This window comes from Mya arenaria, chromosome 4 (genome assembly GCF_026914265.1).
Source record: "Mya arenaria isolate MELC-2E11 chromosome 4, ASM2691426v1".
NCBI classification, from domain to species: domain Eukaryota; kingdom Metazoa; phylum Mollusca; class Bivalvia; order Myida; family Myidae; genus Mya; species Mya arenaria.
Window position 1 is genome coordinate 8,794,743 of NC_069125.1, and position 26,422 is coordinate 8,821,164.

The 26,422-nt window shown below is 36.8% G+C and overlaps 1 protein-coding gene across 1 annotated transcript; it reads right to left on the reverse strand.

Annotated features, from left to right (window-relative positions):
* Window positions 1–239: 239 nt before the first annotated feature.
* Window positions 240–26,269, reverse strand: LOC128231637 (BRCA1-associated protein-like). The gene is made up of 17 exons (XM_052944673.1): window positions 26,079–26,269; window positions 24,345–24,497; window positions 23,319–23,699; window positions 22,441–22,521; window positions 19,916–20,054; window positions 18,424–18,534; window positions 17,408–17,486; window positions 16,339–16,452; window positions 15,609–15,674; window positions 14,973–15,055; window positions 13,219–13,294; window positions 11,423–11,490; window positions 9,577–9,757; window positions 8,748–8,837; window positions 7,880–7,993; window positions 6,610–6,756; window positions 240–5,295 (listed from the first exon to the last, which is right to left on the reverse strand). Exons 1-17 carry the CDS (start codon window positions 26,152–26,154, stop codon window positions 5,113–5,115), a joined length of 2,142 nt encoding a protein of 713 aa, XP_052800633.1. The 5' UTR covers window positions 26,155–26,269; the 3' UTR covers window positions 240–5,112.
* Between the last annotated feature and the right edge of the window lie 153 nt (window positions 26,270–26,422).

Sequence of the window (26,422 nt, forward strand, 5' to 3'; positions counted from 1 at the left end):
GAATTCTACCTGGTAGACATACCCAGTAATCTTTTTTAATGGAAAAATACGAAATAACTGCTATAAAACTTAATAAATTGTAAACTATGTGGTACTACAGTTAGTAAGTTTCAATGCATTCTACACATCTATGCCAAGTTTATGTCAGTTTTCAACAATTTTCTTCTTTTTTTCGCTATTTTATCATACGTGAGACTTTAAGGACTGGTACATATCTGAAAAGCACAAATAAGTTTATTTAAAACTTTTATTTTCTTTAATATAAAGACAATCAAAGACAATACAATAATTCTTTATCACAATTCACAAGGTGATCTTTTATGATACAAAAAGCAAAGAAAAATTTAAAAATAATTATACAAAATGCAAAGAAGAATAAATAAATAGCTAGTAAGAACAACAATCAAAAGTAATTGGCCTGCAATTGGCAACATACATGTATGTTTATTATTGAAACAGTCAGTACATTTCTTGACAAAACAAAGTTTATTTTCATTTTCACATTCACACCCATAGCGGAATGGTTACAAGGGGAACAGGGGAACAGGTATGACTGTTCTAAACCTGCCATGACAATAAATTTCAACACTGTTCACTTATACAGCATGCAAGTTATTGAACGTTGTCCTTGACAACATGGTTCAAAAAGATTTCAGCCCCGGCAACCATCGATATAAAAAAATTACCCTTGTGCTAAATCTAATTAACAGGGTTGTTGGAGCCCAAAACAATTACTTCTATTATATGTTTACATCAGTACATATATCTACAATATACAAGATATATTTAAGAAATATAACACACCACTGAGGGTCATATGACATTACGAGGACAGGCCAGTCAGCCGGCTAACGCCTCGGTCCATATACACCTTTTATGGTCCTTATAATGCCATATGGCCTGAAGTGGTGTGTTATATTTCTTTTATTATACCAAACACTTTTCATTACAATTCAATATATTTAAAGCGATTTAAATGTGTTTTATTGAACAAAGCTAATAATGTTTACTTGCGACAAGTTTTCGCCGTTGTGAAAATAGCAAGCCGCACTTACCAATTGTATGACGTCAGCTGTCCATATTACATTTTTGGTGAGGTCCGGACCGGCCGAAAATGTAATATAGACCGCTGAAGTCATTAAACTAGATTTTTCATCAAAATACAGTGATATACGGACCGATCAAGTTTATATATACAAAGAAGAGACAAATTTATGTGAGGTATAATATGCATATATATTAGGCTGATTGTTCAAAACTTTGTAAGCTAATAACATATGTTGTTGACAGCACCGTTGTAAACTTTCAGTGTTACTGCTCTGGAAGTTTAATGGATACACTTGTGATCAGGGGCCATTATTACGAACAGTCTCAAGTCCAAGTCTAGACTCAGGCTCAGAAAAGCATTTTTATGAAGGAACAAAAAAATCATATTAATTTAATTTCTTTTCCCGAAATATATGTAAATATTAGTACAATACTCAAATAGTAATATAAGTTCAGCAAATATCTTCATCAATGCTTTGCAAGAAGGAAAATTACAATGAAATGAAATTTTGCCCTAGTGAGTATTGAGCTTGGACTCAGACTTGAGACTGTTTGTAATCACTGCCCCTGCTGTGTTTTAGCTGTACTCACTTATTTTTAAATATGTGAGCAGATCATCAAATATTTCACGTTTAAAACTCAACAAGGATGTCATTAAACACATTGTTACCTTCAACAAAGTTCTGAAGTGCCCCTTGTTAGTTAGTCAGTTTTAAAATCAAATATACATGTTTGTGCAACATATAGGGTGTCTGTGTTTGTTCATTTGCAAGCATTTTACAAAATACTTTTGATTTCATTACAGTGGTCTGTCACAAGATTAGGCTTATCTAAAACAGCCAGGTTATGTAATTGTATTACTATCAGTTAAATACTGCATCTTCATTTAACTTAGGGCTATTCCATTTAAACAAATAACCCCCGGTGGGCAGGCACTTTTGAAATATACCACCCCCCAACAGAAGCAAATTTACCCTTTCAGGGTCCAAATTAGCAAAAAAGGACACCCACCCATATACTATTTAAATAATTGCCTTCCCCCCGTTTTACTGGAATAGCTCTAACAACGGGCTGATGGTTCAGAACTGTTTTAGGTTGTTAACATCATCATTGTTAACTTTCATTTTTTTACTACTCTGTAAATTTCATGGACACACTTGCGATATGCTTTCATACAAATATTAAAACAACTGTTTTCAGCTATGCCTGGTTCATCTTAGTATATCAGCCCATCATAAAATAGTTTACCTTAAAAAGTTTACAATGATGCCACTAAAAACGACCCTCTAAATATTTGAACAAATTGGTTCAATTTCACTTAAAATGATGTGAACACGCAAACATTACTTTGATCTGAAATCAATACATCCATATATATAATACAGCAAGGGGAACAATACTGTGAGTATGTTATCAAAAATTAAATATAAATAATCAACATGTTTATACATTTTGTATTATTACACTTAACAAAAAGAATAAACAACAAAATTACTAGCTGTAGTAAACATATACCAGAATTCAAAAACAATGATTATATATTTTGTAATTTGAATGGGTTTCATTTTCAGGAGCAAAGGTAAAGTAAGGCAGACTTCAGTCTTGTAAAATCTGGGAAAACTCGTTAGCTCTGATAAACATCATGTCCTTTTCTCAGCAATAGATTTTACTGGGAACTGATATGGACAGAAGCAAACTATTTTTTTATGTTTGCCTAGCCTGTATTTACTCTATAAACAGAAAAACATAAAAAGTAAATTTGCTCCTGTGCCCTGTGTAGTAGTGACCCACATATTTTAATTTTCTAATTTTCTGTTTTTAAGTATTTGGAGAGTTTAAATAATGAATGTTCCACCCCACTCCCCCCAATTAATTTTAAGTTTGAAACCCCAACTTTTTGAGTTTCAAGTAGTAACTATTGATAAAACAAGAGCTGTCACAGTATGTGACGAATGCCCCCGAATGTGACATTGACCTACGAACAAGGTCAGTACATAAAAAGTTGATCTTGCCTTTACTTGTCAAATACATATGGTAAGTTATTTTAAATTGCCTCTGAACATAAAAAATACCACCCATACTTGACAACCTACACTGTTATGTCCTTATATTCAGAATTCCCTTGTGAAAAACACTTAGTGTATCTTTCACCTTAGAGGTAGGGACATGGGTCTTGCACACAACACGTCGACTTCGTATTTGGAACACATGTAGCAAGTTATTTTAAATTCTGTCCATACAAGAGAAAGTTACAGCCCGGACACGACAACCTATACTCTATGTCCTTGTATGCAGCACTCCATTGTGAATAAACACTAAATGTGACCTTGACCTTTGAGGTAGGGACACGGGTCTTGCACGCGACACGTCGTCTTGGTATGTGAAACACATGTAGCAAGTTATTTTAAAATCTGTCCATACAAGGGAAAGTTACAGCCCGGACACGACAACCATTACTCTATGTTTTTATATGCAGCACTCCATTGTGAATAAACACTATGTGTGACCTTGACCTTTGAGGCAGGGACACAGGTCTTGCACGCCACACATCGTCTTTGTATGTGGAACACATGTGGCAAGTTATTTTAAAATCTGTCCATACAAGAGAAAGTTACAGCCCGGACACGACAACCTATACTCTATGTCCTTATATGCAGCACTCCATTGTAAATAAACACTAAGTGTGACCTTGACCTTTGAGGTAGGGACACGGGTCTTGCACGCGACACATTGTCTTGGTATGTGGAACACATTTGGCAAGTTATTTTAAAATCTGTCCATACAAGGGAAAGTTACAACCCAAACACGACAACCTATACTCTATGTCCTCATATGCAGCACTCCATTGTGAATAAACACTAAGTGTGACCTTGACCTTTGAGGTAGGGACACGGGTCTTGCAGGCGACACATCGTCTTGGTATGTGGAACACATGTGGCAAGTTATTTTAAAATCTGTCCATACAAGAGAAAGTTACAGCCCGGACACGACAACCTATACTCTATGTCCTTATATGCAGCACTCCATTGTGAATAAACACTAAGTGTGACCTTGACCTTTGAGGTAGGGACACGGGCCTTCACGCGACACGTCGTCTTGGTATGTGGAACACATGTGGCAAGTTATTTTAAAATCTGTCCATACAAGAGAAAGTTACAGCCCGGACACGACAACCTATACTCTATGTCCTTATATGCAGCACTCCATTGTGAATAAACACTAAGTGTGACCTTGACCTTTGAGGTAGGGACACGGGTCTTGCACGCCACACGTCGTCTTGGTATGTGAAACACATGTGGCAAGTTATTTTAAAATCTGCCCATACAAGGGAAAGTTACAGAGCCGGACGGACGGACGGTGCGATTTTAATATGCCCACCTTAAAAATCAACATGTATATTCATAATGTGGTGAGTATAAATATAACAAACAACATTCTTTAAAAGAACATAACAACATGTACATTATACATACACATGTATACATGTACTACATTGAAGTAAGCACTTAATTGAAGTCCAACATAGGGTTTAAAACACTGAATATGAATATAACACAACCATAGGTAAAACATACAGATTGAACAGTTTGTTTTTATTCCTTCAAGGACAAAAAAGCATCATAATGAAAACACTGTACAAGGACTGGTAAAGAACTTGGTGTAAGCTTAAAACTAAATGTTTTCCTTAACATACAATAATAAAGGAAAGCTTATTTTGTGACAACATGAGGGTTTCTGTGACATCAGAGGCTGTATTGAACAACCACCTTAGATTTCACTTAATTTAAAGATTAGAATCCAAGCATTTTAATTGGACTGTAAGATTAACTGGCCAATGGACTCAATGGAGTCACTGAGGCATCTCTAAGGATAAGAACGATATTGAATACAGCCTTGATGTTAGTTCGCAACAGTTTTATAGAGCTATAGCGTTGCCAATAGTTTCTGCCACTTTATATCACATTCAACTCAACATCATCTCTATTTTAAATATCTTTTGAATCATATCTGTCTGTTTTATCAAGTTGTCTTTATTCTCCCCATGCAGCCTGCATAAATCCTTTATCATCTCTGTTTCTTCCGCCTCCCCTGTTTTGCCCCTTGCTGAGCTCCCCCTGTGGCACCCCCCAGTATGACATGGCTCTCGCTGATCTCCTCCTGTGACACGCCCTCCGCATGCTGCAGCTTTCCCTGGGCCTCTACATAGAACATCACGTCACGTAACTGCTCACGAAGCTCAGAGATTTCCTGGAGAAACAAAAGTTAGCTTAGATAATAAAAGTATGGTACGTATGTATGTATATCATGCCTCCAACAAGAATGACCCAACGCAATTGGTCCAGGACTGGTCACGTGGTGACCCCATATTTTTCCATATTGGGTAACTAATCTTTATATCGTACTAAAATGGCGTCTATTTTCCGATTCTAAAGAATAAATGAAAAATTTCCCATAAATCTACCAACGTTAACAGGTTGTATCACCCAATAATAATAATAATAATAATAATAATAATATCTTTATTTTAAGAAGGTGACATATTAAGATCATGTACAAAACTACAGAATCTTATTTTCGATATGGCCCTCTGAAACAGAATGAAAATATGGCAAATAATCATAAGACAAACATGAAGACGATGCTAACAACGATGACGATGATGATGATGATTATAAGTATGCTGTTGATGCTGACGATAATGATGACATGATGATGATGTTGAATCAATATTAGACAGATACTCTCAGTTAAATATAATTATGAATAAAACATCACAATTTGTATAATCACAAGTTTCCTATGAGGTACTGTTTGACCTTTATTTTATACGTATTAAAGTTTTTTGATTCTCGTATTTCCAAAGGTATATTATTCCAAACAATTCTGCTGTAATATGTAAACGATGCTTTCATATAATTAGTACGAGGTCTAGTTTGTAAAACAATATCTTTGTGTGCCATTGATCTTAGCATATATACATTATTGTCTGAAACTGTCATAACTCCAATATGGCTTCCTTTGCCCCGTATAACTCATATAGCATAGAATGTAATCTAGAATAGACCAAGATCACTGTACATGTTGCTAAAACAGTCCTTTGGTTCTTGCCAAAGAGAATGTGCACACCCATGCTACTTGCAAAGCCTAAGATGCAATGGAGTACCATTGATATCTACTCGGTTTTAATGACATTTACTTAATAAACATGAAAGAACACAAATAATTGTGATTCAATAAATCCTTACCTGCAGCAGTCAATAAATAAAGCAAACAAAGTCTCTGTAAATTAAAGTTTACTTAATATTCATAAAAAACATAAACTCAAAATTCAATATAAATGTGATTTATAAACTCTAAACTACATTAGTTAATACATGAAGAGAACAAAGTCACTGTAATTTCAAGTTTACTAACTTAAGCACTGCAATGAATTTGCATTCTGCGAACAAAAATGGTCCTTTACATTAAAGCAAGGCCCTAATATACAGATTTATAGGTCTGTGATTAAAGCAATCAACTACTGTTGTTTGTTTCTACGTAAGACATATATGTAGCCTCTACCTTATCTTTGGCATCTGTGAATTTCTTCATTTCACATTCAAGGGTGGTAACTCTCTGTTTCCATTCATCCTGGTTTCTCTGCAGGCTCTTGTTTATCTCCCTTTCCTCTTGTAAGTCATGAAAAACCTTCTTCAATCTGGTTTGCAACTGTGATAAAAAAAAATCACATGGATCAAATCAAACACTATAATATATTTTGTAGTATTTAATGATATTAAATCTAACAGCACCCCAATATCAAATCTATTTATTTCCCCTCAAAATATGAAGGAGCTTGAGGAAGGCAATAACATCTAACTGTTATCTGTATGGACTTTTCCCTGACATGTTTGTCCTTGGTTTACATGCAGTATGATACTCGATACTCTATGACATCTAACTGTTACTTGTAGCACATTTTAAGAAAGCAATTCAGAATATCAAGTAACTCGAGGACATTTTCTTTAAAATTTGTTTGTTCTTGCCAACATACACAGGGTTCCCATGCAGTTTGATACTCTCTATCACATTTAACTGTTACTTGTGTGCACTTTTTCTCTGACATAACTCTGACTTTGCCAGCTTAGTCCAGGTTCACGTGCAGTATATATTCTATGACACGTAGCCATTACCTGGGTGCTTTTTTCTTCCCTTACATGTGTTTGTCCTTCTCGGCAAACTCTTTGCTCACTTGCAGTTTACTACTCTGTGAGATGTATCCTTTACCTGGGTGCACTTCTTCTCGGACATGTGTTTATCCTTGATGGCATACTTAAGGTTCATGTGCACTAAACAATATGTGACATGTAACCATTACCTGGGTGCACTTCTTCTCGGACATGTGTTTATCCTTGATGGCATACTTAAGGTTCATGTGCACTAAACAATATGTGACATGTAACCATTACCTGGGTGCACTTCTTCTCGGACATGTGTTTATCCTTGATGGCATACTTAAGGTTCATGTGCACTAAACAATATGTGACATGTAACCAGTACCTGGGTGCACTTCTTCTCCGACATGTGTTTATCCTTGATGACATACTTGAGGTTCATGTGCACTATACAATCTATGACGTGTAACCCTCACCTGGGTGCACTTCTTCTCTGACATGTGTTTGTCCTCGATGGCATATCGAGGTTCAAGTGCACTATACAATCTACGACATGTAACCGTTACCTGGGTGCACTTCTTCTCTGAAATGTGTTTATCCTAAGATTCACGTGCACTATACAATCTATGACGTGGATGTTCATGTGCACTATACAATCTATGACATGTAAGCCTCACCTGGGTGCACTTCTTCTCCGACATGTGTTTATCCTTGATTGCACACTCGAGGTTCATGTGCAGTTTGCTGCACTGCTCAGCTAGGCTCATGTTCTCTTCCTCTAGAAGATGGACCTGGTGAGATAAAAGTTTATAAAACATATTGAACGTATATTATTTAATGGACAAACCTACACATTTTTTGCTCACTATTTTTTCTCTCATATGCACACCAAAAAACTAGATCCAGCATTTTCAGAACAGGGGATGTTATGATAAAACTTCTTAGACAAGAAACACTAAAACCTAAATCTGATTGGTCAGTTAAAATAACACTCCAATTAGATAGCAAAATATCCGTGCCTAGCCTGTTAAACCACTTAAGTTTCTTTGTAAAACCAGGTACAGATTTACTAAATTCTTTCTCAGCATAATCTTATCCATAAAGAAATTTTAATGAATACTTAAACATAGATTATTCAATGCAATATACAAGCAAAACCGGTGTATATTCAGAGTTCCAACAGCTGATTATTGTCAATCCTAACAGCCAGTGTCTTTTTTTTCGAATAAGGGATTCATGCCCAAAGAAGGGTAAATTGCCTTAGATCCCCTTTAAAATTGTTTCCAAAGTAATTCATATTTCATTTCAAGGTACATTGTACTTTCTACTGTTTCTACTATGCAAATGGCCGAGCAACAAACAATCTTTACAACTGTACCATAGTCTCGAATTAATTAATATTAATTGCATGATTAATCCTGAACTAAAGAACCATCTTAAGGAAAAGCATCTTTACATGAGTATTAAAGTATTAAGGTTATATCTGTTTCTACATCTGACAACCTTGCTTTTTTTTGCCCCTAAATTTTAATTTAATGGCCATACCTTTTCGAACATGGCGCTCTCTACATCACCCATCTTCTCCTCAAAGTAGAGTCGTTGAGAGTCTAACTGGTTTGTCAGGAGGTATGTGTACTGTAAACATACAAATGTGTTTGTGCATATATCCATAACTGAGTCCATGTACTCATATTTTTCATTCCATATTTGTATTTTACCATATATTTTTTTGATACTTGTCGACCCCCTCCCCTTACAATTGCAATAGCTAATTAACATGGACCTCTATAAATCAAATCATGGTTTTACAGATTTTTTATATTTTCTGTCTTGGAATAAGCCAATTGTGAAACAAGTGACATGAGACTGCTTAAAAACGATCAGATCTCAGTTTTTCATATTTCTGTTCGAACTGTTATGTTTTATGACTAAAAGCTTTAATAAAAAAAATGCATGAATATCAATTATTGAACATAAATATGAAAAACTGTGATCTGATCTTTTGTCAAAAGTATTGTATCATTGGTTTAAAGACATTTACGATACGGTGACAGATACCCAAAATTCGAAGCCAAAATTATAAAAAAGTTGTTAAATGTCATTCTGTGAGAGTGCAGTTTTAAGGTCAAAGAGAAAAAAGGAAAAGATCAGCAATCAATTTGAAACAACAACAATTAATTCGTTGGTTTGATAAAAGTTAGTCAACATGGGTATTGATTGGTCAATGTTTTATCCAATAATAGCTGTTAACCATTCAAATTACTTGCACAGTCATGCAAACTAGCCAAAGATAGCCTAGGAGGGATAACTTATCCAGTTTTAAACAAATAGCTGCTGTACATTTCAAAGACACTGAAATCCAACATTCACTCACCTCCAGGTTAAGGGCATCAATTTTCTCATCCTGCACGGGATTCCCGCCCTCATCCACCTGCACGAGTTTTCCGTCAGATTTGTTTTGCACGAGCCGGTGTACGTAATTGTCACCGATGTAGTCCCATACCTTATTGTTGCCCAGCTCCATGGCGTATGTGTGCTGGGTCTCTTGGAAATGCCTGCAATAGAAACATTTGGTATTGTTAATATGATAAATATACTTCATTTGGAACTCTTTTATTCAAGGGTTTTCTGTATATTTAGCATGGATCACCTGTTGTAAATATAGCATTTTCATGTAAATTTAACACTCGTCAAAATATTATTGAATAAATATTATATCAGTGTTACTACCTGATAGTTAGATGACATGAAGAGAATTCTTAATGATTAAGAATGGGCGGAGTGAGCGTAGCGAACGAGTCCTTCTTAATCATTAAGAATTCACTTCATGTCATCTAACTGGCTTAGAATACAACCTCACAAAATCTGACGCAGGGAGTGTGTAGCTACGGATTATTGGCAGTAGGTGGACTTTTTAATACGCGCGAACGTTGAAACTCTTAATGATTAAGTCTACTACTTAATGGTTGCCTTTCTGCAAGTTCATTGGCGCAAAATGTACGGTAGGTTGTATTCTCAACAGTACAATTAATTGTTTTGAACAGTGACCTAAAATTTACGATACTTTTTCATTAAGAAGTATTTGTAAAGGGTGTAAATATTTCATTTTTCATTGAAAAACATAAAGATTTATTTATAGGCAAGTTATTTTTGTACCGACTAGCAAATGACCAAATAACAACATGAAAAACCCAAAAGAGTAAGAGTTTGGTATAATTATCTTCTATTGAATGTCGGGTAAAATGTCAGAAGTTTCTACTAGGGATAAAACGATGATCGAGTATTGTCGAAATTCGATTATTTGTGTCCGAGGTCAGCGATAATGGATTTCATTATTCCATAATCGATTATCGCTAATGTATGGCAAAGGGAAGTAACCGTGTTGTGTATGTATTGATTTTCTTTAAAACGGGAAATGGTACGGACTTATACGGGGTTATACGGCAATTTATTCTCAATTATTTTAGAATTAAGTTATCTCCTTAAAACATTTTACTAAATTATCAATTGTAACCTGGAATGTATAACAAAACAGCATATAAAACATAACTGATTGTAATATGTTTATTCATTGAAAGACATGTATGTACAAACCAATACAGTTTTGGATATATTTGTGATATATTCATTTGTTCCGTTTCGATTATATAATCGATGATTGATCGAAATGGCTCGTCCGATTATTTTCGATGATCGATTATGACTTTGGTCCGATTTTCAATCCCTAGTTTCTACACATCCTATTTACCTATAATTGGTATAATTGATTTGAATCGGATATGAAAGATCATGCAAACTTCAATAACCAAAATAAGATTACAAACAATATTAAATTGAAAATGAAAGATCAAATAATAATATATTTACTTGTTCATTTTTAAAAGATTGATCAAATATTATATACAGTTCATGCTAGTTTATGTATGAATCTTTGTTAAAACATACACAAAGGGGCAATGTTATAAACGGGCGGGCGTGAGATCAAATGCAGCAAGACTAGAGATCACGAATTTCAATACATTAATAAGTGTCACAAATGTTATTGAAAGATTTGCCTGTAAAATGAAATAGACTTTGCCTAAACTGATAGTTATTAGTTTCAAAATTTATATCATGGCACTAAGAAATACAGATTTGAAAAAAGCAATCATACAAAACTTGCTTTGATAATATGACCCCATGAGTGTACACAATTTTTAAGTCTTGACTTGAATAATCACCTGTAAGCATGTAGTCCTATATATCTCCCACATCCAATATTGCCACATATCAAACAAATCCACAGGCTCTGGAAATAGATTTGAACATACAATGTTCAATAAATCCATACGACTCAACCCAAAACCGGTTGTCTAGTTAGCACAGTGGTTAGCGCCCTCGCTTCTCACCAAGGCGACCTGGGTTTGATTCCTGCCTGGGCGCATGTGAGTTTGGGTAATGGTCACCAAGCTGGATAAGTTGGTTTTCTCCAGGTTCTTCGGTTCCCCCCCACAACACAAGACCACACTCTCGCGCAACATCACAACAACGAGAGTGACTTGGTTATCATAACTTTCTTCACAATCATTGAAACAAATAAATAATGTTTAAACCAACCCAAACTCACATGTAAGGGACGTTTAGATTTTGTTCAGTATTTGGGCATGAAAGTTTAAACAGAAAACAGAAATTGTTATGCCTTTCCTGCTTAATCATTTTTCTTAATATCATGAGTCAAAGAAACAAAATCTTTTTATGGTATCTATTCAAGAAAAGAATGTGTTTTATCTTATTTGAAAGAGAACAAATAAAAACAAGAGCACCGCGAAACGGAGCATTATACGGCAGAAGAAGATTCAGCTTGAGGTCTTTAATAAACATTTAGGTTATGCTAGTATACTGCTTACTAGGTGTGAAGTGTTTACAATAAAGGCTTAAACTTCCAATATTGAAACGGAATTGCTAACGCCCCCCAGTGAAATTAGCCTTTGAGGTACGGACCTGGAAAGCATGCTTGACAAATCCTTTTAATGTAGAGATGATTTGTATAAAGTTATTTGAAAATTGCTTTAGTAGTAACCCAGTTATGGCCTGGACATGGAATTGCTAACGTCCCCCCCAATGGTGATTCTAGTGTTTGAGGTATGGACCTGGAAATTGCGCGCGACACATCCTTTTAATGTAATGATGCTTTGTATAAAGTTATTTGAAAATGACTTTATTAGTGACCAAGTTGTGGCCCGGACACGGATTTGCTAACGCACCCCCATGGTGATTCTAGCGTTTGAGGTATGGACCTGGAAATTGCGCGCGACACATCCTTTTAATGTAGTGATTTGTATAAAGTTATTTGAAAATCGCTTTATTAGTTACCAAGTTATGGCCCGGACATGGAATTGCTAACGCCCCCCAGTGAAATTAGCCTTTGAGGTACGGACCTGGAAAGCATGCTTGACAAATCCTTTTAATGTAGAGATGATTTGTATAAAGTTATTTGAAAATTGCTTTAGTAGTAACCCAGTTATGGAATGGACATGGAATTGCTAACGTCCCCCCCCCCCCAATGGTGATTCTAGTGTTTGAGGTATGGACCTGGAAATTGCGCGCGACACATCCTTTTAATGTAATGATGCTTTGTATAAAGTTATTTGAAAATGACTTTATTAGTGACCAAGTTGTGGCCCGGACACGGATTTGCTAACGCACCCCCAAGGTGATTCTAGTCTTTGAGGTATGGACCTGGAAATTGCGCGCGACACATCCTTTTAATGTAGTGATGATTTGTATAAAGTTATTTGAAAATCGCTTTATTAGTTACCAAGTTATGGCCCGGACACGGAATTGCTAACGGACGGACGGACAGACGGACGGACGATGGAGGCCATAACATAATAGGACCCTTTGGGCGTATAAAAAGTAATTGAAACAGTAATAGTCAGAAACCAACTAAAACACTATCATTTTGACCACTCTAACACATGTACATGTATGTAAGTATAGAAACTCAAACTGGATAATTTTGTTTTAGACAACGCACCTCCTGCGAGCCACACTTCATACATCTGTTTTCATCCACCTCCTCCGGAGTCTGACTGTACCGGCAAACAGGGCAACTGAAATAAATGACAACTATATAGCTTTATATTTCAAGTACAAGGACATTATGCCGGCACTTCCTCCGAGCTCTTGTTAGCCAAACCTTATTCACTTGTGACAATCCAACTCCTCCGGAGTCCGACTGTGACGGCAATCATGGCAACTTAAATAAATGTCAAATATTAAGCTTGCTTTTTCAAGTTCCAGGGCATTATGCCGGCACTTCCTCTGAGCTCTTGTAAGCCAAACTTCATTCCCTTGTCATCATCCACCTTCTCCTGAGTCTGACTGTATCAACATAAAGGCCACCAAGGGAGAGAGGATATGAATAATGTGTGTGACATTAATAAAGCATTACAAACATAGCACTTACAACTCTTCAAAAGAAACCTTTTCAAATGATATATTGTTCAAATGGTGCACAGAATTGCCTGGCAATAAAATTTAACATTCATATTTGCTTAAAAAGAATCACAATACCTGGTATCAAACCACTAACTGAGGCCATGCATATGGAAGGCGTGGTTACACAGAATGGTCAGACCACCATCAACTACATACCTGGTATCAAACCACTGACTGAGGCCATGCATATGGAAGGCGTGGTTACACAGAATGGTCAGACCACCATCAACTACACAACTGGTATCAAACCACTGACTGAGGCAGTGTATATGGAAGGCATGGTTACACAGAATGGTCAGACCCCCATCAACTACATACCTGGTATCAAACCACTGACTGAGGCCATGCATATGGAAGGCGTGGTTACACAGAATGGTCAGACCACCATCAACTACACAACTGGTATCAAACCACTGACTGAGGCAGTGTATATGGAAGGCATGGTTACACAGAATGGTCAGTGTCCCAGCCACTACACAACTGGTATCAAACCACTGACTGAGGCAGTGTATATAGAAGGCATGGTTATACAGAATGGTCAGACCACCATCAACTACACAACTGGTATCAAACCACTGACTGAGGCAGTGTATATGGAAGGCATGGTTACACAGAATGGTCAGACCCCCATCAACTACATACCTGGTATCAAACCACTGACTGAGGCCATGCATATGGAAGGCGTGGTTACACAGAATGGTCAGACCACCATCAACTACACAACTGGTATCAAACCACTGACTGAGGCAGTGTATATGGAAGGCATGGTTATACAGAATGGTCAGTGTCCCAGCCACTACACAACTGGTATCAAACCACTGACTGAGGCAGTGTATATGGAAGACATGGTTACAAAGAATGGTCAGACCACCATCAACTACATACCTGGTATCAAACCACTGACTGAGGCAGTGTATATGGAAGGCATGGTTATACAGAATGGTCAGTGTCCCATCAACTACATACCTGGTATCAAACCACTGACTGAGGCAGTGCATATGGAAGGCATGGTTATACAGAATGGTCAGTGTCCCATCAACTACATACCTGGTATCAAACCACTGACTGAGGCAGTGCATATGGAAGACATGGTTACACAGAATGGTCAGTAAACCATCAACTACATACCTGGTATCAAACCACTGACTGAGGCAGTGCATATGGAAGACATGGTTACACAGAATGGTCAGTAAACCGTCAACTACATACCTGGTATCAAACCACTGACTGAGGCAGTGCATATGGAAGGCATGGTTGCACAGAATGGTCAGTAAACCATCAACTACATACCTGGTATCAAACCACTGACTGAGGCAGTGCATATGGAAGGCATGGTTGCACAGGATGGTCAGAATCCCATCAACAGACTCATCCTGCAAGCATAAAAACACTTATGTTTGAAACTGAGTTTATAGTAAACTGATTGCTTTTGGTGCATGAAAAGCCATGGTTTTTGTTTCATTATTATTTTCAATATACATTATACTTGAAATCTAAAATACAAAAGATATTAATGTTCCATGATTTCATCCATTAAGAGTCTTTACACCAAACACGATTTATTTTACATTTCACAGATATAAATATAATAATTTAATAAAACAAGGTGATATGTTCACAGCCTTTAAGAAATACCCATGTCTGAAGACCAAGGCTTATAAAAAACTTATTCCAGTAGAAATAGTAGTGCTCTAGACCAAAAGGATTGTACTTTGGCATGTTACATTACAAAACTGTTTTTTCCATCAGGCCTATGAATGTTGAGGCCACATGACCTGCGCTTTAAAAATCATTTCATGAAGACTGCTGGTCACAGCTGTATCCTATATTACAAAATTTCAGTAAAAGAATTGTAACGGTCACATAAGAATGCCTTTTTCTTTCATGACTATGATTTTAGTCAAGTTAATAAAGAAGTGGCTGTACCATTCTCTCCAGACACACTGGACAGTTGGGCAGCTCTGTCATACCTGGGATCGGCATACACGCATTCTGAAACAAAAAACATGAATGCCAGATAACATTGAGAAAATGTTTTTAAAAAAATAAATAATAAAAGATAATCATTACATTATTAAAGTAATATTCTGTTAGAAAACAAATATCAATTTTGTGACATTTATGATACAATATCAGTCAGTCTTCACTTAAACATCTTATGAAAACATTTTTCTATAAACTGATTGTAGGAATTTTCATCTTATTTAGATACACAAAACAGACAAAAAAGATTTTCAAATTTTCAAATACATGTATTTAAGTTATAGATTAAATGCAAGCAAGTATTATTTATTTTAAACTAGTTCATCAAGGTGCTTAACCCAAGATAATCTATATATATCTCAAGTTTCCTTCAAATCGCTTCAGTACTTTCCAAGATACGACCTGGTCAAGCATAAATTATGAAAACATTGTTATGGGGAGCTAACTTGATAAATATGTATGGTAGGAGTACAGTGAGTGTGCACTGCACTTCTTCTCATTGCCATCAAACTATGTACCAAGATTTATTTCAATCCCATCAGTACTACATAGTAGTTTTGAAGTTATTCCATCCTGACAAAGGAGTGACAGACACATGGAAGGACGGAAAGACAAAGTAGCGACTAAATGCTCCTCCCTTTGAGGAGCATAATAAGACTCACATATTTCGTACCTCAGACTCTTTAAGCATCTCCACCTGTCCAACATACACCAGGTGACAGATGTCAGCCTCTATACTGTTGAAGGTCACATTGTTATAGGTGCTGTAATACTCGTCTGCTAGGGACTGTAATATGAGAAATTATTAGGTACAACAGGCCATTTGCACTGCCCTAGAGGTGTAATCTTGTAAGCGATATTCTTTTTTTGGTGTGTACATTCATACCTCTACCAATGGGATTGCCGGACAGATTCTGAATCAATCATTTAGAAAATTACTATTAATGAAACAACTGCAAATGTTCCATTTAGTCATTAATTCATTTTATAAAGTTGGTTATTCAGATGTTTGCTCATGCAAGCTGGCCAGTAAAAAGACATGCCTGCACACACTAAGATAGTTATAATTTATTTTTACTTTACTTAAAAATTAAATAGGCAGCCAGGTAATGCGAATTTAATGGTTTAAAAGACAATACTAAACAATAATTGCTACATAAAATGAGCCTTTTGTTCGGCTTGTATCAATTTTCATCTTCAAAATTTAAAACAATCAAAGATACGGCTAACAATTTGCACGACTGTAAAATAAATGTGTCGTCAAATGAAGTAAATAGTTATTCCATTTTATTAAGTTTATAACATAACAATATTTCCTCCATGATGAACAAGTCTAAAACATTAAATCCAGCCTTAGCCATAACATGGATCCAGATCAATTATTATGCTTGTCAAGTTTTCCCATTTATTAACAAAGATTATTGACTAATTATTGGAGGAGTACACAAAGCTGAATAAGAGCGATGCAAAGCAAAACGCTTAAGCTCATCTTTTTTTATTCATTCAAACAAGTGTATAACTATATAATTATTTAGGCCAAAGTTATGGGTCTTGCAATACATGTTTATATTGTCTCTGGCAACATGTGTTCTTAGTTTCATTTAATGCCTTGAACAGATTTTTAATAATGGCGAAAGTTTTTGCGCAACATCAATGCGGACAACAAAACTTGCTATGACAAAACTTTGATTTTTTTTTTTAAATAAAGCTAGATTAAAGTTTTGCCTAACATTAATTCTCACCTGATCTCTGAATTTGACTAGAACCATGTACTGGTTGGGAGCGCCGTCCCTGATGATCCTCATGTACTCAATTCCTTTCCTAAAAAAGATAAAATTTAGAATTACATTCAGGTTGTGAAGAGAAAAACACTTTCCTTACTAGTAAACAAGTAAATAATCTACAATATTTCACTGTGGTGAGCACCAAAAGCAATTATTTTCACTCATTATCAAAGCACTTGTGGCAAAGTATTTTGTGGCTTATAACTGTTGGTGCTGACCAGGGTTGCTAAATATCCGTCAAATTGCTGGTTTCGACCACAATGAACCAATTTCAGTAATGGCTAAAAAAACTGTCTAAATTTCTTTCATTTCTTCCATAATTTCGGTCCAAAATGGCTAAGTAAGTAAAAAATTAAATACACAAACCTCATTTGTCATCACTCTTCATTACCCCACTAAACGTGTCAAGATAGACTGCCCCTACTACATCTTATCAGCTTATTTGTTAATTGGAGGTCCAAACACGTGGTAGATGACAGGGGACACAATTAAACAAATTATGTCATATAACATGTCTGGTTTGATTGGCCTGGACCGATTGAGATTTCACTTTTTAAGCAGGCCTGCTGCTGCCTTTAACACAATTAGGCCACATTTAATAAATATTCTATCAGGCCTTTCCTGACCGACTCACAATTATACCAGTGACCCAAAATATTTTTTAGCTTGTCTTGTGTTTGTTCCCTGTCTTATTCCTTATGGTTAAAAACCAACATAGCTTCCCACCTGTCAACATGTAGGTCAGGTTAGACCAAATAAACTTTTTATTTATTGACATCTCATCTTTCATTTCTTGCTTCATGTTTCTTCATGTTTTTCATCCTTTTTTAGCTCGTTTTTTTAACACTTCAATTACCTAACTAATACATAACTTTTTCGGCATGTACATTTAAAAATTACAATGAATTACAATAGTAACAATGAACATCTCACTCTTTAAACATATACCAACAAATAACAGATTTAGATCATACAAGAAAGGAGCGTTGAACTTGAGCAGGTCATGTATGGTGTACTTGGCAGGTACAGCCAGCATACATATAAGCTCACTCCGCGCTGTGTCCTCGGATAATGATGTCATGTGACTGAAATATAAAGAGATAAGCTATTCCCAAACATGTGATGTCTTTAAAATCTAAAGAAAAATGTCGCACCCTAGAGATTTTTGTTACAATACATTATGAAATGTCTTTTTAGTTAATATTATTTTATGTGACCTTGATTGAGACGAAAGTTGATAGCTTATAGTAGCACGTCTGAGTCCCTTTCCTGGATAGAAACTAGTACTGTTGTCCCTTTTGAGATGCTATGAGAAAGTTCTCTTAGTGGGGATCAACCCAAATCTTATTGGGTGAGAGGCAGACACCTATACAAATAGACCAATCTTGCCCTAGTGGGGATTGAAAACACAAACTCTAGAGTGAGAGGCCGACACCTATATACTGTCATCCTGGTTGGGTTTGAACACACTTTCTCTTTTGTGAGAGGCCGACACCAATATACTGTCATCCTGGTTGGGTTTGAACACACTTTCTCTTTTGTGAGAGGCCGACACCAATATACTGTCATCCTGGTTGGGTTTGAACACACTTTCTCTTTTGTGAGAGGCCGACACCTTTTCCACTTTTTTCACCAATATGCCTTTCTTACAAGCTCAATCTAATGTTCCGTGTATGCTTATTGGATCTGTATCCATCAAAGACAACAAGCTGTACTTGTTAGAATTCAGTGTTACTAGTACATGTAATATACTGGTAGTTTTCAACGCATACGGTATCAATCAAGATGTAAATACAAATGTAAACTTTTTGTAACATAAGTTGATTAATAAAATCAAGTTTGAGTCTGGCGCCAATTTCTTGCAAAATCTTAAGCATAACAAGCTTAATTATCTTAGTTCATGTAGTCAAATTACTTGCTTTAATTTGAGTTTACAAAATAGGAAAAGAGTTCATCATGATAATTTTAAAGAAGCTAGGTAGGAAGGGGCAATGTTTGTTGTTTTTTCCCTCTTTTTTGTTTTAGTTCCAGTCAAAACAGCAAAGCAAGTGGTGTACGCTTACCATTAGATGTTGGTATATATAGTGTATTAAATAATTAATACTTTGTTTTTAATTGTATTTAACACAAATGGATTTTGAGCGCAGCAACATCTAAAAATCAGCAAATCAGAATTTTGTTATATATAGGTTAAAAATAATTATTCTAGAGTTAAAAGGTTTTACAACGAAGGGTCAGATTTGCTTTAACCACAGGTATATTCTTTTCAGGCCTTACTTGACCCTTAAGTACCTTTGGATAGGCTTTCAGAAGTTCATTGGTTACAAGCTAAAAATGTGCATGAGGTACGATATTGGAATGTTAGCTTGTCATACAAGAAACTCAATAAAAAGAGGAATAGCATTAATCATCAATGTATGAGCCATCAATTTCTTAAAGAAGTCATAGTAACAGCTCTGGGCATACTTGTCCTTGTATATGTGTAGAATTCCTTTCAGTTTCTCAACACCCGGGTTTCCAGAATAGAAATGCAGGCTGGCCATGCCCTTGGGTGTCGGGCTCTGAGACTTTGGGCGTACACCAGTGTCACCCTCCATCGAGCCCACTGAAAATATGAATCAGATCATGCATACATTATATTGCATTAATCTTCAAACATTACAGATGTACATGTACTAGCATTATTCATGTATGTCATGATAGAGGTAGCATGCAGTTTTATGTTTGCTTAAATTACAAAACATTTTAGCTTTTAGCTAAACACAGTTGGAAGGGTGATGCACCCAGCCCTTTTATCATGCCCCCCCCCTCCGAGGCCAGCATGTGTACCCTAGTGTCTACATTATGGAAGGGTAATGCACTCAGCCCTTTTATGGTGGCACCCCCTGCCCTCATGGAGGCCAGCATGTGCACCCTACTCAACTGTTTACATTATGGAAGGGTAATGCACCCAGCCCTTAAATGTGGCACCCCCTCCCCCTGCCCTCATGGAGGCCACCATGTGCACCCTACTGTTTACATTATGGAAGAGTAAAACAACAAAATGAACCCCCCAAAAAATGGGCAAGTAAAAAATCCATTCGGGCAGGTGAAAATGGCTAGGTGGTTGCCCAAAGTGCAACCAAGTATTAGAATAAGCGTCAAGCCCTGTACTGTTTACATTATGGAAGGGTAATGCACCCCCACCCCCCCTGCCCTCATGGTGGCCACCATGTGCACCCTACTGTTTACATTATGGAAGAGTGATGCACCCAGCCCCTTTATAGTGCCACCCCTTGCCCTCATGGAGGCCAGCATGTGCACCCTACTGTTTACATTATGGAAGGGTGATGCACCCAGCCCTTTTATAGTGCCACCCCTTGCCCTCATGGAGGCCAGCATGTGCACCCTACTGTCTACATTATGGATGGGTGATGCACCCAGCCCTTTTATAGTGGCACCCCCCTGCCCTCATGGAGGCCACTATGTGTACTCTTCTGTCTACATTATGGAAGGGTGATGCACCCAGCCCTTAAATGTGGCACCCCTGGCCCCATGGAGGCCAGCATGTGCACCCTACTGTCTACATTGTGGAAGGGTGATGCACCCAGCCCTTTTATCGTGGCACCCCCTGGCCCCATGGAGGCCATCATGTGTACCCTACTGTCTACATTATGGAAGGGTGATGCACCCAGCCCTTTTATCGTGGCACCCCCTGCCCTCATGGAGGCCAGCATGTGCACCCTACTGTCTACATTATGGAAGGGTGATGCACCCAGCCCTTTTATAGTGGCACCCCCTGCCCTCATGGAGGCCAGCATGTGCACCCTACTGTCTACATTATGGAAGGGTGATGCACCCAGCCCTTTTATCGTGGCACCCCCTGGCCCCATGGAGGCCAGCATGTGTACCCTACTGTCTATATTATGGAAGGGTGATGCACCCAGCCCTTTTATCGTGGCACCCCCTGCCCTCATGGAGGCCAGCATGTGCACCCTACTGTCTACATTATGGAAGGGTGATGCACCCAGCCCTTTTATAGTGGCACCCCCTGCCCTCATGGAGGCCACCATGTGCACCCTACTGTCTACATTATGGAAGTGTGATGCACCCAGCCCTTTTAGTGGCACTCCCTGGCCCCATGGAGGCCAGCATGTGCACCCTACTGTCTACATTATGAAAGGGTGATGCACCCAGCCCTTTTATAGTGGCACCCCCTGCCCTCATGGAGGCCAACATGTGCACCCTACTGTCTACATTATGGAAGGGTGATGCACCCAGCCCTTTTAGTGGCACTCCCTGGCCCCATGGAGGCCAGCATTTGTATGCATCTGTCTTCATATAAGTATAGACTTTGATATTCAAATACATTACTATGATTAAACTTATAATGTGATTATAAATACATACAAATTTAACATATTTGGTTTAAATATAATTCCTAACATTTACTGTCCGATTCATAATGTTTAAATTCTTTACAGTCTGATACAATTTACCCTTTTCTTCCTTAGCACCATCTCCCTCTTGCAGCACCCTGCCCTTATTTAAACTGGACTAAATCCCTATCTTATGTTAATATATATATGCACATGATATTGGGTGGGTAAAGTTTTATGCTAGAGTTCAAATGATCTATCCTAAGCTTAAATTTTACACTGTGTGACCCCGCTGATTCAGAGTAAATTCCAATTCAATTCATATGAAAAGTTTCCACACACTGCAGACTTACCCTAACAATCAAGCGCCATATCTTCCCAATACAAACAGTTTTGTCAAACTAAATTTTTCATACATCAAGCAGTAATTTGTAAAATCAAAATAGCTGGCCCTGAATTTTCACACTCAATAAAAAAATTAAAACATAAAAAAATGATTATAATTCCAAACCTAAAATTATAATACCAAAAATATTTTTTCAATACTTTTTCATATTTTTGGTATTATAATTTTAGGTTTGGAATTACAAGATTTCTTTTAATCGTTTTAAAAAAAATTGAGTTTAACTTTACCTTTTCCATTTTTCACTGTTGTTGATACTTCCTTGTCTTCCAAGCTTTTTTTCACAGAAGTGGTCTGGTCATTTTTTACATCTGATGACACAATGAATATTAAAGGTGTGCAAGTTCGTTTTAAAAAACATCTAAAAAGATACCTATGCAACGCAGCTGTATAAAAGTATAACATAAATAGAAAAATCTAATTTAAAACCATCCAAATACTACCCCTACAACAAGTTAAGAAAGGCTTTTCAATTTTTGGCTTAGATCATAAATATCTATTTATAGATTTTTTGGCATGTAGTTTTTTCATTCTTAAAGGGACTCGCTCATGTTTTTTGAAGTCCAAGAATTTGAACAACGTTAGTAACGCGATTTAACAGAAGGCTTAATTTTAATATCAAAGAGTAAAATATTTGTAAGTGTTTTCAGATGCATAACCGTGAAGACAAAAAATGATGCCAAAACATGAATGAGTCTCTTTAAAACAAAACTAGGCTTTCTGTATGGAGCTGAACTTCACAATGTGCCTTTTTTTCCCCCTTTTTTGGCAATTTCGTTTCACTTAAAGCACCGATGATGTTATCAAATGTTCAGCACAACAAGGGTATCACTCATTTGTACTTTGTTTATCAAAGCAATTGTGTTTGAGTGCTTTTCAGCTACCAGTATAAACCCTTAATTGGCTGAAGTTATAACATTTTTTTTAATTCTTTGACTTAATTTTCTTAAAACAATTTTAATGTCAATAGACAAAACATCTGTTCACTATTTTCATTATGATGTTTTATCATCAACATTTTCTTCACATTCCACACATTTTTTTTTTCAATAACGGATGTAACAAAACGTGAATGAGGCCTTTTAATGATTATATGACTCTTTATTACCAACTCCACTCCCATCCAAGCCAGCATTCTTCAAGCCAACTTCACTCCCATCCAAACCAGCCTTCTTCACATCAACTCCACTCCCGTCTGAACGAGCCTTCTTCAAGTTAACTCCACTCCCATCCAAGCCAGCCTTCTTCACATCAACTCCACTTCCATCTAAACCAGCCTTCTTCACATCAACTCCACTCCCATCCAAACCAGCCTTCTTCACGTCAACTCCACTCCCATCTGATCCAGCTTTCTTCAAGCCAAATCCACTCCCATCAGATCCAGCATTCTTAATGCCAACTCCCCTTCCCTCAGATCCAGCCCGAACATAGAGGCTTTCACTCATTGAACTGTCACTCACAAACTCTTCAATAGCCTCTAGGTCGTAATCTAAAAAAGAAAAAAAATGTAAGGTTTTTGCTCTGCTTGCTATATAATGATACTAATGATCAATATCTTAACCAGTTCATGAAAAAATATTGCTTAATGTCTAAGAGATTGAATAAAGACTGTTTTTAAACAGTGTTGTTTAAACCCATGCCTATCATTCTGTTTCACTGCAGAATATAACATGGGAAAATAGGCTAGCCATAATTCTAAAAGCATGAATATTCTAATTCAACCATAGCTGAGGTGTGTCTCAGCTGGCATTAATTAAATGTCAAGAGTACAATGACTGAGGTTTTTAATTTCAATTTATCAAGGGTAAAAATAGTTGGCTTGGTCAGTCATCAATGGAGTTATGAATAGATTGGGCATGAAAGATAGTGAAACAACATGAAAGTTAGAAAGTCAATATGATACTAATATTGTAATCCTTGACACCATATGTTATTTTGCTAAACAGGACATTACCCTCTCATATAAACTTTGTTTAATTAAATATGATGTTTTGTACTTTTTCTTATGTTTCAGAATTACATTTACATTGTTTGTAAATATTTTGAATTTGATGATAAGCTGTAAATGCTTAGATTGAAAATAATAATTATGTTATCATATGTTAGTAACAAATAAAATATGTTCTAAAAGTACCTTTACTGAGATAAGTCTCTATTTGGATCTCACTTATTTTTCTAGACCCTCTTAATTCTTCTAAGTAATCACTGTCAAGCTTGGCTGGGAATGTTTGTTGTTCACTGAGCACCTTGGCGTAACTAGCCTTGGCTGTCGCATTAAAACCCCTCGCTGAAAAAACAAACAGTTTAAATATTATATATTTTACATTGACGGTGAAGGAAGTTGTGATAACTTATACTAAGTCACTCTCGTTGGCATGATGTTGCGCGAGAATGTGGTCTAGTGTTGTGGGGGAAACTGGAGTACCCGCAGAAAACCCACTTATCTGTCTTGGTAAACACTAACCAAACTCACATGCCCCCAGGCTGGGAAACGAAACCCTGGTTGGCTAGGTGAGAAGCGAGTGCGCTAACCACTGAGCTAACCAGACAACCAAATAAATAAATAGTTATGGTCTCTTAAACAAAACAAATAGGGTACAGATTAGCAATTCAGTATAAATGTTCATCACTGAATAGTGTCCATCACAATTCACATGTATACAGAGTATCAAGAGTGGATATTGAAATTGGATTCCTTATTAAAGATAATGGACCAATTGTTTAGACCTTTGTTAAAGTTAACATCGTTGTTAATCTTCATCTAAAATAAATCTGACCCGGTCGGTAGAATTACCGAAATCCCGAAATTCTGGTAAATACCGAAATCCCCTTTCATTTTCATAGGTATATATTGTTTTCTTTTATACGCCAGGATTTCATACTTTATTGTGTTCGAATGTTGTATGCCGTAATTGTTGGAGGTTGGAGGTTCTGGATTGTGTCCATCTAAATTTAACATTTTTGGCGCATACATTGATGTCATTTTTGCTTCGACTGACTTTTTTTGTAGAGGAACATGTTCAAAGTAACATTCAATTTCGGTCGGTGGAATTGTTGGAGGTTGGAGAGGGGTGTGGGTGGGGGTGCTGGTCGTGGTGACTTAAACCCGGGACCCCCTTTCATTTACATAAGTTCATACAAAAGAAGAGTATACTAGGAGGTAATTATTGGAAGTTGGAGAGGGGTGGAGAAGTCGGAGGAGGGGTGGGGGTTGTGGTGACTAAAACCGGGACCCCCTTTCATTTTACATAAGTTCATACAAAAGAAGAGTATACTAGGAGGTAATTGATGAAGGTTGGAGAGGGATGGAGAAGTCGGAGGAGCGGTGGGGATGGGGGTTGTGGTGAATAAAACCCGGGACCCCCTTTCATTCGCATACGTTGATAAAAAAAAAGAGTATACTAGGAGGTAGTTGTTGGAAGTAAGAGAGGGGTGGAGAAGTCGGAGGAGGGGTGGGGGTGGGGGTTGTGGTGACTAAAACCCGGGACTCCTTTTCATTTTACATAAGTTCATACAAAAGAAGAGTATACAAGGAGGTAATTGTTGGAGGTTGGAGAGGGATGGAGACGTCAGAGGAGGGGTGGGGATTGGGGTTGTGGTGAATAAAACCCGGGACCCCCTTTCATTTGCATACGTTCATACATTTAAGAAGAGTATACGTTCATACAAAAGAAGAGTATACGAGGAGGTAATTGTTTAACTCTAACATAAAAATGCCCATAATATATTGTACATAGCTATAAAAGACAAACAACATTCAAGCAATTCTTTGAAAGGAATTTCAGATTTTTTTTTATCTTCAATGGTTTTAACGATCCGAAATATGCATATCCGAATGTTCAACTACTTAAGTGAAATTAAGTCTTACCTTTAAACTCTAGATAGTTAATTATATTGGATTGGTCAGATATTTCAAACCGAATGTTCAGTAGAGCGACTTTCATCTCTCAAACGGCTCAAATGCCGCTATAACACTAAATATTGTGGTTTTCTATGTCTTCGGTTTTTCCACTCAAAGAATTATGAAATAATTAGACGAAAATATTTTTAAGAAGTTGATTAAAAAACGTCATTTTTTGTGGATGAATTGTGCAACTCTGTAAAGTACATTGACAGATTAACAGACAATTGTTTTTATTAGTGAAATTGGGTTATTCCTTAGTTTAAAAGGGGTTATTTCAATATATAATTCAAATAAAGCTTTCGTCCTAC